Source organism: Rhinichthys klamathensis, unplaced genomic scaffold (assembly GCF_029890125.1).
Source record: "Rhinichthys klamathensis goyatoka isolate OS25496 unplaced genomic scaffold, OSU_Roscu_1.1 h1tg000121l_1, whole genome shotgun sequence".
Classification (NCBI taxonomy): domain Eukaryota; kingdom Metazoa; phylum Chordata; class Actinopteri; order Cypriniformes; family Leuciscidae; genus Rhinichthys; species Rhinichthys klamathensis.
In genome coordinates this window covers 5,366,656-5,383,226 of record NW_026606658.1, presented here as the reverse complement: position 1 = coordinate 5,383,226, position 16,571 = coordinate 5,366,656, and the positions used below count along the sequence as shown (strand labels likewise).

General features: G+C 37.8%; 3 protein-coding genes across 16 annotated transcripts in view; 2 read left to right on the top strand and 1 right to left on the bottom strand.

Annotated features, from left to right (window-relative positions):
• Positions 1 to 2,790, bottom strand: part of arhgap12b (Rho GTPase activating protein 12b) — a 58,773-nt gene extending 55,983 nt beyond the window's left edge. For 4 of the 14 annotated variants that reach the window (XM_056255657.1, XM_056255659.1, XM_056255658.1 and 1 more), the window contains exon 1: positions 2,556 to 2,789. The gene's annotated coding sequence lies outside the window, so the exon portion shown is untranslated. Of the gene's footprint in view, positions 1 to 2,555 lie in introns of all 14 variants that reach the window. The other 10 variants (XM_056255662.1, XM_056255665.1, XM_056255666.1 and 7 more) reach the window with 4 other exon arrangements.
• A 1,497-nt stretch (positions 2,791 to 4,287) lies between these two features.
• Positions 4,288 to 9,390, top strand: hexdc (hexosaminidase (glycosyl hydrolase family 20, catalytic domain) containing). Its single transcript, XM_056255654.1, has 12 exons — positions 4,288 to 4,578; positions 4,659 to 4,774; positions 4,854 to 4,941; positions 5,105 to 5,269; positions 5,433 to 5,616; positions 6,091 to 6,162; positions 6,267 to 6,465; positions 6,550 to 6,632; positions 6,747 to 6,819; positions 6,944 to 7,054; positions 7,150 to 7,239; positions 8,886 to 9,390. The coding sequence occupies exons 1-12, from the start codon at positions 4,495 to 4,497 to the stop codon at positions 9,061 to 9,063; spliced, it is 1,443 nt and encodes a 480-aa protein (XP_056111629.1). The 5' UTR covers positions 4,288 to 4,494; the 3' UTR covers positions 9,064 to 9,390.
• A 299-nt stretch (positions 9,391 to 9,689) lies between these two features.
• On the top strand, positions 9,690 to 16,103 carry kctd2 (potassium channel tetramerization domain containing 2). The gene is made up of 6 exons (XM_056255653.1): positions 9,690 to 10,315; positions 11,854 to 11,962; positions 12,648 to 12,739; positions 13,351 to 13,446; positions 13,797 to 13,922; positions 14,534 to 16,103. Exons 1-6 carry the CDS (start codon positions 9,965 to 9,967, stop codon positions 14,561 to 14,563), a joined length of 804 nt encoding a protein of 267 aa, XP_056111628.1. The 5' UTR covers positions 9,690 to 9,964; the 3' UTR covers positions 14,564 to 16,103.
• Positions 16,104 to 16,571: the final 468 nt, after the last annotated feature.

Below are 16,571 nucleotides of genomic sequence, written 5' to 3'. Positions count from 1 at the left end.
CATTGAACTTGAGAAAATACATGTCTCTGTTAAATCTCACTTTCCCCAAACGGAAACAAGGCTTGTAGTGTGACATTTACACTCTGGGTATGATCAAATTAAGAATTGCTACACAGTGGTCTTTAACATTACATAACATTTAGCAGCACTAAAAGCCAACATGAACCTAATATCAAATCAGCAGTTGTAAATTTAAAGGCAAACATCATGACGAGAGGTTCACGATATCATTTCTTTTTCTTTTAAACACAACTACCTGTATGTCTAAATTTGAAACCTGGGAAAATCCTGAGTTTTAAAGCAGTGTTTATGGCTGACAGATAAAAGAAAACATTTTGAATCCCACAGTCCGAGCCAGGAGGATCCTAAGATTAGCCAGGATTACACTCACAAACACTGTCATCTTCTTTCGAAAAATGTTTTATTGCGCAAAAAAAGTGTTTTGGTTTGATTAGCCTAGTTTTCAAGTGATTTATAAGCACACGACAAGAAAAGAAAAAAGTCTTCAAAAGTTTAGCAAACTATTACATGCTATTTAAGAGAAAGTGAATGAAGTGTTTTGTTCATTAGTGACTTGTATTGTGTTGACAACTATTTTTTATAAAATGTTGTGTAACGATGTAAATGTGTGGAGAATGGAAGTGATGAGTAAACAAGATGGATGAAGCTTGTTACTCCTTCTCTGCTTAATAACACAAGTAGTATTTGATCCCAGTAGAAACAAAACATTTAGGCGTGGTTTCACAGACAGGGTTTAGATTAAGCAAGGAGTAGGCCTTAGTTAAATTAGGACAATTAGCTTTTGTAAACGTTTCTTGGAAAAGAACATTACTGGTGTGCATCTTGAAACAAAACAATGGCACTGACATATTTTAAGATATGTCAGTGCAAGATGCTTTCATTTAAGACAGCTCAACATGTATTTTAGTCTGGGACTAGGCTTAAGCCTTGTCTGTGAAACCAGGCATTAGTCCACATACTGATACCAGAACATGACACTACTAAATGCCAAAGTGTCCATCACTTATAGATCAGACATAAGTCTCTCATTCCATGACATGACTTTCACCCACATTTGAACTAAAAGATACATTTTTGAAAATAGGTTCAAGTCATGTGATCAACACAGAATTGATAGACTCACCTTTGACAGTGTAATGCCTGTTTGAAATTAGTTTGTGACTTTTAGTAAAAAAAGGCCCTAAAACTCTAAAAAAAAAAAAAATTAGTTTTCTTTTTAAAAATATAAAATATTATTAGGAAACCTTGAAAGGAAAAATGTTTCACTGTTACTTTTGCCTTTACAAAAACATTGAATGGCTAAGCTTGACAAATGCAGCAACGCTACAATTTTACTAAAACCTAGTCCTAGCCTATCACATTTTTTCAAAGCATTTACTTGTCTTCCTGCCATGCTGTAGAAAGGCTGCAAGGAATACTCATTAAATGAGTAGGCTATTTAAAAAGCAATTCATTTTACTCAAATAAAATCAGAAATGGTCTTTTGTCATTCATATTACTGACTTCAAACTGAGTGGCCCTTTCCGATTAAACTCTTTTCTCCCTTCGACAAACAAACACCAAGGCTGGACAACCCCAGACAGCATAAAACGGGTTTGTTTATCTAATCTACTGAGCCACTTAGCAGCCGTGAACACAAAGTGACCTTGCAGGCGGTATACGCATTATCGACAACACTTTGTGAAGTGATTTTCAGCCGTCAGGTTCTCACACGTCAAACACTATTTGTCTTTGTTGCAGCGGTTCATTCAAGACACATGCAGATGAGCCCAAACGTGAGCCGTCACTATTCCTCCAGCGACCCAGTCCGTAAGTAGAGAACCCCGTTTCCCCTGGTAACCCGCCTTTGTTTGTGTAGCGACTGGTCACTCATCACGGTCGCCAGTGCAGTCCCTCCCCGGACGAAGGCGACAGCGAGGCCGCAGGAGAAAGGGGGAAGGGTCGGTTCGGCCCATACACTTTCAAACAAAATACAGAAGTAGCCTACAAACCAACAGTTCTGTTCTGCCCAAGAAATGTTTACTGTGATAAATAACAGATCGTTGAAACAAATGATGTGCCATCACAATAATGACATATTTTTTTCCAATAGCAAGAATAAACATGCCAACTGCCAACACTAATTCTCTAAGAGCCTACTCATCATAACTTTGATGAACCGTTGCGCCCTTTTGACTGATGACAGCTTATTACTTGCAAGCCAAGTGGTAATCAAAACAAACCACATATTATAAACACAGGTCTGAGTAAACCCTCTAAATCACCTCATAACTAGATAATAAAAATGAGCTGGGGTGTCAAATGCGAAGGAAACACATGGCTGTAATTTAAAAACCCGATGGGAGCATTTTGCCGCAGCACGATAGCAGGTTCCCCAAACCATGGATTACCAAAGCGGCTTTCGTGGTTGGCCGCAAGGTAGCAAACCGCTACGCAACAATCAGTCCCCAGCGGTCCCAACAATGCAACTCTTTATATTTGCAACAATGCGCCTTTGAAGCATAGGAATGAACGCAGAATCTGCTCGTACTGACCTGGCGTTCAGGGGAATCTGGGAGCGATCATGCCCGTTAGTTGGTGAGTCTTTGAAATAAACTTTTCCCTTGCAGTCCTTGGCACTTGCGTGAAAAGATACTGCGCGCCAGCAACACAAAACACACGATCTGACCGCCTCGCGCTTCCAATCGCAGTGGGTCTCTGTGGGTGAGTGCATGCGCGTTCGCGTCGCTGCGCACTCCCGCCTGTCCTGTAAAGCTCTTTTGGACTGCTGATGCTCCTGTGTTACTGCATCAGGCCCCCTCGTGGTGCTGCAGGGCTCCCATTGATCCCCCTTCTGTTCAATGGAAAGTACGCAGAAGCGTTTGCGTAGTTCTGCATGCACAACACTCTTGTCACACATTTTTTTGTACACACTTAAGGTTTTAAAGAACTTTTATTTTATTATATTTATTCTATTGCATTTTATTTTGCATTTATCGTTATATATTTTATTATGTATATATTATTCATATAAAAAATGTTTCATTTCTTTTCTATTATTCTCTATTCTGTTCTACATTCTATTATTCTATCTTTTTTGTGTGAAATATGCCCAGATTCCAGGGAATTTTATACGATTAGTGTTTATATAAACCATTCATACAAACAAGCATATTTATTTTCTTTTTATTATTTATGAAGGGGTTCGTTGCAATAGTCTTCTAATTTTTATAAAGACAGTATAGGAAATTCAAAAATTAGTGTTATTAGGTAAGCTATTTTTTGTGGCATAATTATTTTTATTTTCAAGAGCAAATGTGATAATTTGTACAGAGAAAACTATTAGTTATGTCTACTCTGTTTCTGATATTCAACAAGCAATTATGACCACACACATTGTGACATTTAGGAACAGTTTATTCTTGTGTCTGTGAAATGTAATTAGCCACAGTTCATGAATCACCTTCCAGGAGTAGAACTGATACATTTTAACAACTATGCTGCCACCAATAACATTGTATTCACCAATATTGTACATTGAACCACTGTCCACTAGAGTGTGACACGTTCGACATGACATGCTCAAAAACAGATTCCAGTACCTATCTTAAATGAATATGCTCTCAAAGTGTAAATGGCCTATATGAAGACCTCCGATGCAAACGCCTCTAAAAGCCACCTCTGTCAAAAATGAGATAATAATATTGAGTAAATGTTCTCCGCACATAGTAATACTTTCACTTCAAACTCACTAAATCCCAGCCTCAACCCATTCAGAAATGCCGGTACTTGGGTAGAAACCTATACATAGGAGCCTGATAAAAATGTTAATATTAAACAAAAACTTTAGATCGAGGCTTTTGCATCTGAAGTCTTCATATAGGCCTATATATATATTATTAAAAAATATATAATTGTACATTTCTCAGTTGTCTTAACATTTAACTTGAAGATTTTTTAATACATTTTTTTTAATAATCATTATTTAGTTCAGTTTTCATATTTCAGAATAAATTCAGTAAAAAACTATCTTTAAATTTCCTCAGAATGTCAGAATTATTGTGTGTGTGTGTGTGTGTGTGTGTGTGTGTGTGTGTGCGTTACCATACTCTTATTCTAAAATAACATCCCTGCAGAGAACCAAGTCTTCCGGTTCTGAGCGGACGTAAAATCACTTGTAGTCCTAGGTCTGCATTGCTGCGGGTTTAAGAATGCACAAAAAACTACAATGCCCGTCGTTCTTTAACAGGGTTGAAGGAGTGTACAGTAAAATAAATAAATAAATAAACAGCGGTTCTTTCTCATGCTAAGCATCGTTGGGTTGAATGAAAGTGCGTATTTTTGGATAGAGGAACAAGGCTGAATAAGAAATACATGAAAGGCGAATCTGTGCACATTATCCCGTCTCGGTTGTTAATCTCGTAATTCAAATATGGTGTAAGAGTTACAATCTTTTAAAGGCGCTATTAGCTTTTTTATTGTGCAGCACCTGCTATGGACCTGTCATTGCGCAGTTGCAAAAAGTTAGTTCATTTGGACCTGAAAGGGGCACCTCCTAGAATTGACTACCTAATTCAGGTACAACTCCTTTTACTCTAATATAACCGTCTAAATAAAACAAACGAATTAAGGAATAAACCACGATTATGTTTCCTCAGTTGATCCAGTTATTTGCTGATCTTGGTGCCAATGGCTTGCTCATTGAATATGAGGATATGTTTCCCTATGAAGGAGAGCTGAAAGTTCTGCAGTCTACGACTCAGCCTCCATACAGGTGAGGGTATATATTTTAAATGTAGATTTTTTTTGTGTGTGATAATTTATCTGATGAAAAATGCCTAATATTCAAACAGCCGTGAGGAGATTGCATCTATCCAGGATGCTGCCAATAAAAGAGGGCTGGAGATCATTCCCCTGGTGCAGATGTTTGGACATTTGGAAGTAACTATGAAACTGATTTTTGTCATTTACATAAAGTAAGAAAGAGCCAAAGATTTGCCAGTTTAATATCAAAACACAATGCATTAAAATAAATGTATCAACAAAATAAACAAAATCAAATCATGCATATTCAAACATTAATATTTACAATTTTCTCAATCAGTTTGTCCTGAAGCACAAGGTGTTTAGAGATCTGCGGGAGGTGGACTACTGTCTGGGAACTCTGAACCCACACCATGATCGAGGAGTTAGGCTGGTGCAAGAGATGCTAAAACAAGTCATGAAGCTCCACCCTAAAAGTACCAACCTGCACATCGGAGCCGATGAGGTGAACCCCAACCCTCTGTCAATAAAAAGAGTCACATGTCTGATTCCTGCAAGAAAAACTGTTGCCTCGAGATCTGTTCAGATCTTGAAAAAGTAGATGTCTGACATAGGTTGCTAGTTTAATATTGGTCTGTTGATCAAATAACATTTGTTTATTTTCATAGGTTTACATGCTTGGTCTCGGAGATGAGTCCAAACAGTGGTTAAGTGCTCCAGGTCGGAGCGTTCACAAGCTGTTCCTCAGTCATGTCATTAAAGTGGCGAAGGGAATTCAGAAAAGTGTGCCCAACCTTAAGTTGATCATGTGGGATGATATGCTCAGGTCCATGACCCCTGAGACCATTAAAGGTGAGCTTTTAATTATTATGATTTTGCTGTGTACAAAAGGAAAGGATATATTCAATAAATAGTGTCATATGTGAAAAATTTCTTAATTTTCTCACCCTCATGTTGTTCCAAACCTACATTTTTATGTAACCTCTTAATGACATAATGTTTATTTTTGTGTCAGCCATCTGCCAATTGCCAAAAAGCATACAATTATACATAAAAAGACAATAGAAAGACATTTTTTTGGAGCGGGTTTGGACTTCAAACAAGGTCTAAAGGGCTGTTCACTGAGGAGGATGCACTTTTTTTAATTGTTGGTCTTTGACTGATGCGACACATCTTGCTGTTCAAATATTGTACTTAAATGCTCCACATCTTCCACACTTACACAAAGTGAAATAAAAGAAATTAAATAAATAATATAATATACTGTTAGTAATGACCAAATTGAATTTAACAGAAATCCCTATCCAATTTGTGATATTATTCTAGAAAGCGGTCTTGTTGGATTAGTGCAACCAATGTTGTGGGATTACAGCCCTGCTCTGGATGTCAAAAACACTGGTACGTTACTCAGAAGAATTCTACATTACGTTTAAGTTACTGTTAAATGCTTTGAATTATTTGTTCATAGTAATGCTTGATCATTTTACATGCACTCTTTCCAGTTGAGCTAATGGAGCTATATAAGTCTGCGGGTATGTCACAGCAGTGGGCCGCCAGCTCTTTTAAAGGCTCGACCACCGTGCACACCTGTGTGACCTGCACTCAGAGGCATGTGGACAACCATTTGCAATGGCTCAAAGTGGTATCCAGCCTGTCAGCTGGCATTGAGCTACAGGGAATTGCACTAACTGGATGGCAAAGGTTAGATGACATCCTCACTATCACTAGAATCAGTCTTCTTATTGACCAAGGCAACAACATGTATGTTTCTTTTTTTCCCTTAAGATATGACCACCTGTCTGTTTTGTGTGAACTGATGCCCGTGAGTTTGCCCTCTCTGGCGTCTTGTTTGCAAACTCTTCTGCACGGTCAGTCTCTTTCATTTTTAAGTTTCTTTTTCTTTAGTGCTTGCGTGGCAAATTGGTGGGAGTAAATGCATATTAAGAGTGCTAAACTCACTATAGCTGCTCAATGTGATTCAGGTAGCTTTACTGAAGAGGATCAAAAGAAGGTGGTTAAGACACTTGGCACTGTGGAAGTAGGAGACTTAGAGAGGTACCTTTCATTCATACACGTGTCCTCAAAGAAAAAAGCATGTGAGTGTGTAACACTAAGAAACCTCAAGGGTTACTTTGAAATAGACTCATTTACAGCATATTCTTTGGCCTCTGTGTCCCAGATCGTCTTCCAAGATGTCTTCCTCCTTTGTTGGGGCGAAACTAGCTGAACTCATAGTGAAGCTGACGTCTTTGCTGGAGTCTGCAGAACTGAGACAATTTCAGAACAATATGTGAGTTCAGGGCTATTAGGGTTTCCCTTTTAAAAGATGCTTTTGAAGTTATTGCAAAGTTCTCACTAACCGTTTTATTCATTTTTGCATAATAGGTTTGTGAGGGGCTGGTTCACGCCTTATCACATTCAAAGGAAGACCGTTAACCCACTAATTGCTCAACAGATTAAAACACAAGCAAAAATGTAAGTCTTTTATTATGAATACAGTAGTGCATGTTTAGTTAGCTTTTTTTCACAACATTCTTTCTTGTTTCTTATTCAAGTGCATTTTAAACAAGTCCCTTATATGATCATATACAGGTCCTTCTCAAAAAATTAGCATATTGTGATAAAGTTAATTATTTTTCATAATGTAATGATAAAAATTTAACTTTCATATATTTTAGATTCATTGCACACCAACTGAAATATTTCAGGTCTTTTATTGTTTTAATACTGATGATTTTGGCATACAGCTCATGAAAACCCAAAATTCCTGTCTCAAAAAATTAGCATATCATGAAAAGGGTCTCTAAACGAGCTATTAACCTAATCATCTGAATCAACTAATTAACTCTAAACACCTGCAAAAGATTCCTGAGGCTTTTAAAAACTCCCAGCCTGTTTCATTACTCAAAACCGCAATCATGGGTAAGACTGCCGACCTGACTGCTGTCCAGAAGGCCATCATTGACACCCTCAAGCAAGAGGGTAAGACAGAAAGAAATTTCTGAACAAATAGGCTGTTCCCAGAGTGCTGTATCAAGGCACCTCAGTGGGAAGTCTGTGGGTAGGAAAAAGTGTGGCAAAAAACGCTGCACAACGAGAAGAGGTGACCGGACCCTGAGGAAGATTGTGGAGAAGGACCGATTCCAGACCTTGGGGGACCTGCGGAAGCAGTGGACTGAGTCTGGAGTAGAAACATCCAGAGCCACCGTGCACAGGCGTGTGCAGGAAATGGGCTACAGGTGCCGCATTCCCCAGGTCAAGCCACTTTTGAACCAGAAACAGCAGCAGAAGCACCTGACCTGGGCTACAGAGAAGCAGCACTGGACTGTTGCTCAGTTTTGCATGTCATTCGGAAATCAAGGTGCCAGAGTCTGGAGGAAGACTGGGGAGAAGGAAATGCCAAAAATGCCTGAAGTCCAGTGTCAAGTACCCACAGTCAGTGATGGTCTGGGGTGCCATGTCAGCTGCTGGTGTTGGTGCACTGTGTTTTATCAAGGGCAGGGTCAATGCAGCTAGCTATCAGGAGATTTTGGAGCACTTCATGCTTCCATCTGCTGAAAAGCTTTATGGAGATGAAGATTTCATTTTTCAGCACGACCTGGCACCTCCTCACAGTGCCAAAACCACTGGTAAATGGTTTACTGACCATGGTATTACTGTGCTCAATTGACCTGCCAACTCTCCTGACCTGAACCCTAACATAACCATAACACCTCAGCAGTGCCACAGGCTGATTGCCTCCATGCCACGCCGCATTGAAGCAGTCATTTCTGCAAAAGGATTCCCGACCAAGTATTGACTATTGAGTGCATAACTGAACATAATTATTTGAAGGTTGACTTTTTTTTTTTTTGTATTAAAAACACTTCTTTTATTGGTCGGATGAAATATGCTAATTTTTTAGACAGGAATTTTGGGTTTTCATGAGCTGAATGCCAAAATCATCAGTATTAAAACAATAAAAGACCTGAAATATTTCAGTTGGTGTTCAATGAATCTAAAATATATGAAAGTTTAATTTTTATCATTACATTATGGAAAATAATGAACTTTATCACAATATGCTAATTTTTTTAGAAGGACCTGTATATCCCTATTGTTCTTCTCGTCTGCTCCAACAGGATTCTTGATGATGTGGAGATTCAGGTGCAAGAGGTGAGGGGAGAGATGTGTCTTCTGTACTCAGTCTCTACAGTTCAGGAGTGGATGGACCAACACGTCACCCCAGTGCTGGAGCCTCTGCGCAACCTACTGAGAGACACTGAAAGCGTTCTAAATGAAATGGGATTCTGTACTTAATCTACCTCTCAATCTTAATCTTAAATTTGGTGCATGAATTTCATTTGAAAACTTTCTTTGGTTCCTTTCAATTTAAACTCTACTTGCAGAGCAATGTAAAACATAGAGAAACAACTGAGATGGCTTGTGTTTGTGAATAGCTATTGTATTCTTTAAAAAACAAATGCAAAAATAATTTTTTGGGGTGGTAATATAAATGTAATAAAATATAACACTACTATGGTATTTGTTTCATTTAAAATGATCACCAACCAATATGTACATGAATGAAATTAAAATCTCTCATTCTGATTTCCATGCAGAATAAATACATTTTAAACTTTTAAACTTGTTTTTCTTTTCAGCGGGATTGTTGAAGTAATCCATCCGCAGAAGTGTTATTTTAGTTATGTATATTATTATACTATTTATTGATATTTTGAATTAGCTTGGTTTTTTTATTAGTTTTTTTTTATGTATGTATTTCTATATAGCGTTAATTATTTTTTATTTAATTTTTTTAAACTTAAACATTTATTTCGGTTAGTTCCAAAGCCAACATTTCTACAATTTCCCGAACATTATGTCTGAAATAAAGAAATGCCAAAAATACCATTATCCAGACTTTTATTTTGTCACATATAGATTTCCCTGACCGGGAAGTGATATGTTAAGTCTCACCCATAATATTTGTAGCTTGCATGGGTCGTTTGGATAAACAAAACGGATCAGTATAGCGTTTTACGGCATTGTAAGCTATGTCGCCTCGCGTGAGCGTTACTAACACACCGCAGCAATTTTGCCGTCGTCGTTATCAACGCGTGTAAACCCGGCCCGTTTCGCGTAACAGCGCCCTGCGGAGCGCTAAATAAGGCATTTGGTCTCTGATCAAGACGGAACTGACTGTTTGTGCTGCGAAAACATGGCAGAGTTGCACGTTGAACCCAACGCGACTGGCATCATCGAGCAGACCGAGCATTGTGAAATCAGAGGCTCAGTGAACGTGAGACTCCCCTCCCCTACTCTGGTGATTCCGCCCCGGACTGGCTTGTCCAGTCCAGGGGTCTCCAGCTCCAGAGCTGTGTTTGGGTTTCCTATGAAGAGCAACCCCACTTCCCCATCACCAGAAGCCACAGAGAAGCCAGGATCTCGGTGGGTTCGGTTGAATGTCGGGGGAACGTACTTTGTTACAACGAAACAGACCCTGTGCAGGGATCCTAAATCGTTTTTGTATCGATTATGTCAGGACGATCCAGATCTGGATTCGGATAAGGTAAGGCTCTGTTTACATCATTAAAACACGTCATTACATGTAATTTTTCATCTGTATGCAACGGTAACATTGGGAATGAATACATTGTGGACATAAAGGGTTGTATGTGTGCATTTTATTTTGTACTGCACATACTTATACATGCATAGTGCATACACATGAAGCTCAGCTGGTAAAATCCAGCTTTATGAATACAATTCTGTCATCATTTACACGTCGTTCCAAAGACCTGTATGACTTACTTTCCTCTGTGGAACACTAACGACGATATTTTGAAGACTGTTGGTAACCATTAACCAAACAGTATTGACAACAAAATACATTTCTCAAAACATCTTGTTTTATGTTCCATAGAAGAAATAAAGTGGTGGTTAATGAGGGTTATTGAATGATGACAGAATTTTCATTTTAGGTTAATTAATCCTGTAAGATAGATGGTTTAAAAAAAAAAAAAACATAACTGGTTTCTACATGGTCTAAGTTGGTCATTATCTGTTTCACTTTCACCAGTTACCATGTTCCATAAACCACCTTGACCACCTTAAGATGATCATCACCAGCTAACTGGGTTGTTGTTGTTCCAAGATGGTCTACCAGTTTGGACCAGGGAATTACCATTTTAGACCAGCTAGAAACAGGTTAACATGTTCAAGAACCAGCATGGCCACCTTTTCTTCCCTATTGTTGTGAAGTATATCGTAATGTAGGGTGGGACTTTATTTTTTCCATCGGAAATTGATTGGATCATTGGTTCTTTGTGGTTTGCCATTGCTGTGATCTCATGCGACTGATGCGAGTGACAGGTTGTCCCATCCTCAAGCCGGTAAACATCATCAGAGAAGAGATGTCAATGTCCTTGCAAGAGGGAGGGGAACTTATTTTGATTAAAGATTATGAGGGAACATGAATTAAAAAAAAAAATAGTTGTACAGTACACTGATAAATTAAATACTGCAATATTCCATAAATAAAAATTGTCAATTTTGATATCATAGTGACTATAAGCTGGTAGCATTTCATAAATTTCTTGCGGGTCCAAGAAAGTTTACTAGCTTGCTCCACCATCTTGACCATCTCTAGACCATCTAGATAGCTACCATGTTAAGTTTTCTACTAACTTGAACTGTTTAAAGCAGGGTGTACAAGCGTTTCACAGTGCAGTAGAGTATTTCCTCTCCAAGGTGTCAATTCATGTAAAAATAGACATCACAGTTTGCAGTTTAAAATTCACTGAAGATTCTCATTTGAAAAAAGCTGTTGTTGCTACTCTAATTTGCCCTAATACTGGAGCATGAAAGGTCTCACAAACTGGGTTCTAGAAATGTTCAATCACTTGGTAATCAGTCGCTACTTTACCTGCTGCTTCAGTGATGTTAACATGATGTTAATGGTATCAGTGGTTTGTCAAGGGGGGTTTTCACAAATGATTTAACACTTTTAACTGCAGCGACTAAAACAGTGATGGTAAAGGAAATCGAAAACTATGAATTGCAATTGCAAATAGCACTATTCACACTGTTAGTTGTCTTTTCTCACAGGATGAGACAGGAGCATATTTGATTGACAGGGATCCCACATATTTCGGACCCATCTTGAACTACTTGAGGCATGGAAAGTTGATCATCAACAAGAACCTCGCTGAGGAGGGTGAGATGATCTGGGCATGCTGCCCTCAAAAACTTCTTAATGGAACAGTAATGACCTAGTTTCATTTAGAAACATCAATTTTTTTGTGGAAAGGGACCACAGTGTACTCACGTAAGAGATAATTTCCTGCAGGACTGGTGAGATATTGAAAGGCTTACAGTCTATGTGTCCAATAATTGTGTCTTTTTTTGTGAGTCATTGCTCCAAATTGTGACAATGGCAGTTATTGCATGTTGTTTTTGTTTTGTTACCAATTTGGTCTACTTGTAGTGCATAATTTTTGTATTGCTTTTATTGGCATGGATGTAGCATTAAAGGGATAGTTCACCCAAAATGTTTAATTCTGACTTCTTTTACTCACCCTCATGTTGTTCCAAACCTGTATAATTTTCTTTATTCTGTTATACACAAAGTAAGTCCGTACAATGAAAGTCAATGGAGTCCAATGATATTTTGGACCCCATTGACTTTGATTGTGTGGACAAAATAGTTGAAACATCTTCTTTTGTGTACCGCAGCAGAAAGAAAGTTATACAGGTTTGCGAGGACATGAGGGTGAGTAAATGACAGAATTTTCATTTTGGTGTGAACCATTCTTTTAAGACTATATTTTTCCAGATATTTATTTCTGATTACAAAGCGGTAACCACATGATAGATCTTTACTGATTCTCTGGCTACTGCAGGTGTTCTAGAGGAAGCTGAGTTTTACAACATTGCGTCACTTGTGAGGCTGGTGAAGGAGAGAATACGAGACAATGAGAACAGAACGTCTCAGGTATGTGGGAAAATAACAGCCCGAGGAACAGGACACTTTAATACAATCAATCAGCAAATTTGCTAGTATCACTGGCATTACTCAAAGGAGGTATTTCATTCTTCGACTTTAAGCAGTCTGTGCCAAAGGGAAAGAGTACTTATCATTGGAATGTGAATTCCTCATTCGAAACTATTTAGGAACTGAAGGGAACTTTATTTGAATCAATGTTCCTATAATAAAATAGACACGCATTGAGAATTTGCTTTAAGGGAATAGTTTAAATGACGAGAGACTTTTCATTTTAGGGTACTCACCCTCATGTCGTTTCAAACTCGTATTTCTTTTTTTTCTTCTGTGAAATGCAAAAGAAGATGGTTTGAATAATGTTCATGCTGCACTTTTCCATACAATGAACTTTGTGCTTCAATTGTATGGAAAATAGTATGCTCTTTCTAATAACTTGTTCTAGTTCAATGGAAGAATTAAACTCATACAGGTTTGAAATAACATGAGGGTGTGTAAATAATGATAGAACTTTCATTTTTGGGTGAACTATCCTTAAATGGGTTTCTAAAAACCTGTGCATCTTCACAGAATGAATTCATTATGGAATATGATTGTTTTTACAGGGCCCTGTGAAGCATGTGTATCGTGTATTACAATGTCAAGAAGAGGAGCTCACTCAAATGGTTTCCACCATGTCAGACGGATGGAAGTTTGAACAGGTAGGTTTTGTTTTCTCTTCACAGCCCCATCACATAATGTGATACTATTGACCGGTATAGGTAGAGAATAGAGATCCTATGTCTAGACATGCAGTATTTTATTGTAGTAGCATATTTGAACTCAGACATACTGCAGATCTCTTGATAGCTCCTTGATGTCTTATCAGGTTGTTTCTTATAAGTCATGTCCCTCCAAACAACAGATTGTAGATGCTGTACATTGTTTTTGAGAGACAGGCTCAAACACCTTTTGAGTCCCTACACCTTTCTTTGGGACTCACGTAATTTGCTGTTTTTGTTGCTTATCTGTTTGCTATGGTAAAAACTTGACTCAACTTGTCCATCTCAAGCTCATAAGCATCGGCTCTTCCTATAACTATGGCAACGAGGACCAGGCCGAATTCCTGTGCGTCGTTTCCCGGGAGCTCAACAACTCCACTAACGGAATTGTTATCGAGCCCACTGAGAAGGCTAAGGTATGATGAGCTCTTTTTTTTAATTACCTTATTTAGTTGAATATATTTTTTTGAAAACTTTTTTTTGTAACAAAATATGATATTTTGTTATAAAATATAATATTTTGCTACATAAATGTTTTCAAATAAATTATTAAACTAAGATGAAGTTACATTATTATTATTATTATTATTATTATTATTATTATGTTTTGTTACAAAAAAGTTTAAATGAAATGAATAAATAAGAAGAAATAATAAAAATGCGCAGCCCTTCAAAAAGCACAGCAAACCTGGAATATTTTTATATCGCAAATGCAATTTTTTCCCCCTAAATCGTATAGCCCTATTATTATTATTTTTATTTTTTGCTACAAAAAAAGTTTCTATTAAATTATTAAATCAAGTAAAATATAATACTGATTATTATGGTTATTATTAGTAGTAATAATAACAGAAGTAGTTAATAAAATAAATAAAATAATAATACAATAAAGTAAAAAAAAAAAAAAAAAAAAAAGTGGTATTATTTAGTGTTTATTAATGGTTCTTAACTTCCATAACAGATTGAGGAGAATTTTATTTAATTAAAAATTTTAGAGCTCATCGTTGTCCTCATGTTTCCCCAACAGATCCTTCAGGAGAGGGGGTCCAGGATGTGAGGAGCCCAGACAGATCTCCCATCCCTCACTTCCTTTCTCCAGATCCTCCTCCACCATACAGCTGACTTCAAGTTCATTAGCCCACCACCCCTCACCTCACCGTCCCCTCCTCCCTTGTGCCTTTCCACTGTGGGGGTTTCAGTCCCCCTCCTCCCTGCAGTGCTGCAACATTAACCAATCAGCACCACCACTAACTATCACTGCTATTGTCGACTAATCGAAAAATGTGTCCGAGGTCAAACCTCAGATCATTACATTTGATGCAAGACTGATCAGAGAGAGGATTACAGGGAAGGATTCATCATTCATCCTAATGCTTATTTATGCCGACTTCATCATCATCCTCCTCATATCCCAGTCATTATCATCATAATCTTTAAAGCTGCTGGCTTTAAATGTTTAAAGGGGGCGCAGTTGCCCCTGTTGGCTCGGCTGCATCCACATGACCATAATCTCCTCAGGACTTCCAAACGGGGTGCAAGATAGACTCCATTTCCGACCGTCAATACAGCTTCTATTAACAAGCGCATTATCTAATCATTATCAGCCAAATCTGCATCATTTCAGCATTCACTTCCCATTGCCTGGTCAGACCAAGAGCACAGCAGATGGCGCAATGGATAAAAAGAAGACAGCGGCTTTTGAACTTCTTCAGAGTGGCATGTTTCTTTCGTTAACTACCCATTTACCCATCTGGAAAGGACTAAAGGAGAAGGGAGAACTCATACTGCCAATTGTCCGGTCAGATGCCCAAAATCGCGTGTCCATCGCTGTGAAGACGTCTCACATTTCCAGTTCGCTCCGGTTGATTTTTGTCATCCTGGATTTTTTTATTTTATGCCTTGTCGCTGGATATTTCAAAGCATCAAAACAGGAAATAAATAACAAAACAAAGAAATATGTGGTTGTAGGGCATGTGAGGCTTATGTATATTACAAACATATGTATTATGAAGAGGCCGAATGCAAGTCATTGTTAATATCTGTACCATAGTGGTCGAGGTTTTTTTTGTGGGTGTTTATCAAGATGAGTTTCTCTATTTTATTGGGGGAGGTTCTGTATTGACCCCTAATGTAATTTTTGAGATGTGAATTTGTTGTGTGGTTCCTTCAAACTTTGTGTCGATGACTGGAAAAAAACAGGAGATTTCTTGCATAGAGGTATCAAGCCTACATAGTCCAGGTGGTTCAGGAGACTGTTGTAAGACAAAGTGCCCACAAGTTTTGAGTCAGGGCAAAACTGCATTAGTGGCTCTTTGTTGCATTTTTTTTTTTTTTTTTTTTTTACACTTTTCTGACATTTTAGATTGAGATATAGCTCTCCCTGTAACATTTTGGCTATTTAACTGTTTAACAAATTTTTGTTCAACAAAGTCTGATCACGTCAGTGGAATGTTTTTGAATGTAAAGGGATCCATTTATTGTGGAACGTTCTTGTCTTTTCTCCCCCCAAAACTAGTTTATCACTAGAGGTAAATCATTTTAACATTGAAGCCCAGTCTTTCAAACCAGTTGCCCTTAAATAAACTTGATTTCCTGTTTTGATTTTTTTTACTAAATTCATAGTGGTTTTTCTGAATCTGCTGTGATTATATCACAAATTGTCAGTATTTGAATGGTATCCAGGCTGACTTTTGGTTATTCATATCTTTTGATAAACTATTGAATCTAGGGATCGGTGTAAGATGGCATCATGTGTGTGGACTTTAGGTGACGTTTTTATGGTCTGCAGTGTTTTAAAGTGTTGTCTCTTCCTATCTAAATGCCGTTAAGGATTTTACCTCTTTATCGCAGTTTACACTCATGTCCTTTTGTTTATCATATCAAGAAGGCATAGTACTTGAGTTTGTGAGCTACAGTATACTTTGTTTATGTGGTCGTTGGTTTTCCTTTTTTTTTATGTTAATTTTTTTCCCCCTCCTGAGAAGAGTTTATTTGTTCAGCCTCAAATATTAACGGGACCTCGGCTCTCTCACAGGATCCTATTGTACATTCCCATTGTTTAAATA

What these genes read in the sequence shown, in the direction of transcription:
- hexdc (XM_056255654.1), top strand. Translation starts at nt 4,495, where the DNA reads ATGGACCTGTCATTGCGCAGTTGCAAAAAGTTAGTTCATTTGGACCTG. An exon ending in AGATGTTTGGACATTTGGAA is followed by an intron (nt 4,942 to 5,104) that starts GTAACTATGAAA and finishes TTTCTCAATCAG; the next exon opens with TTTGTCCTGAAGCACAAGGT. An exon ending in GCACTAACTGGATGGCAAAG is followed by an intron (nt 6,466 to 6,549) that starts GTTAGATGACAT and finishes TTTTCCCTTAAG; the next exon opens with ATATGACCACCTGTCTGTTT.
- kctd2 (XM_056255653.1), top strand. Translation starts at nt 9,965, where the DNA reads ATGGCAGAGTTGCACGTTGAACCCAACGCGACTGGCATCATCGAGCAG. An exon ending in CAAGAACCTCGCTGAGGAGG is followed by an intron (nt 11,963 to 12,647) that starts GTGAGATGATCT and finishes TGGCTACTGCAG; the next exon opens with GTGTTCTAGAGGAAGCTGAG. An exon ending in ACGGATGGAAGTTTGAACAG is followed by an intron (nt 13,447 to 13,796) that starts GTAGGTTTTGTT and finishes GTCCATCTCAAG; the next exon opens with CTCATAAGCATCGGCTCTTC.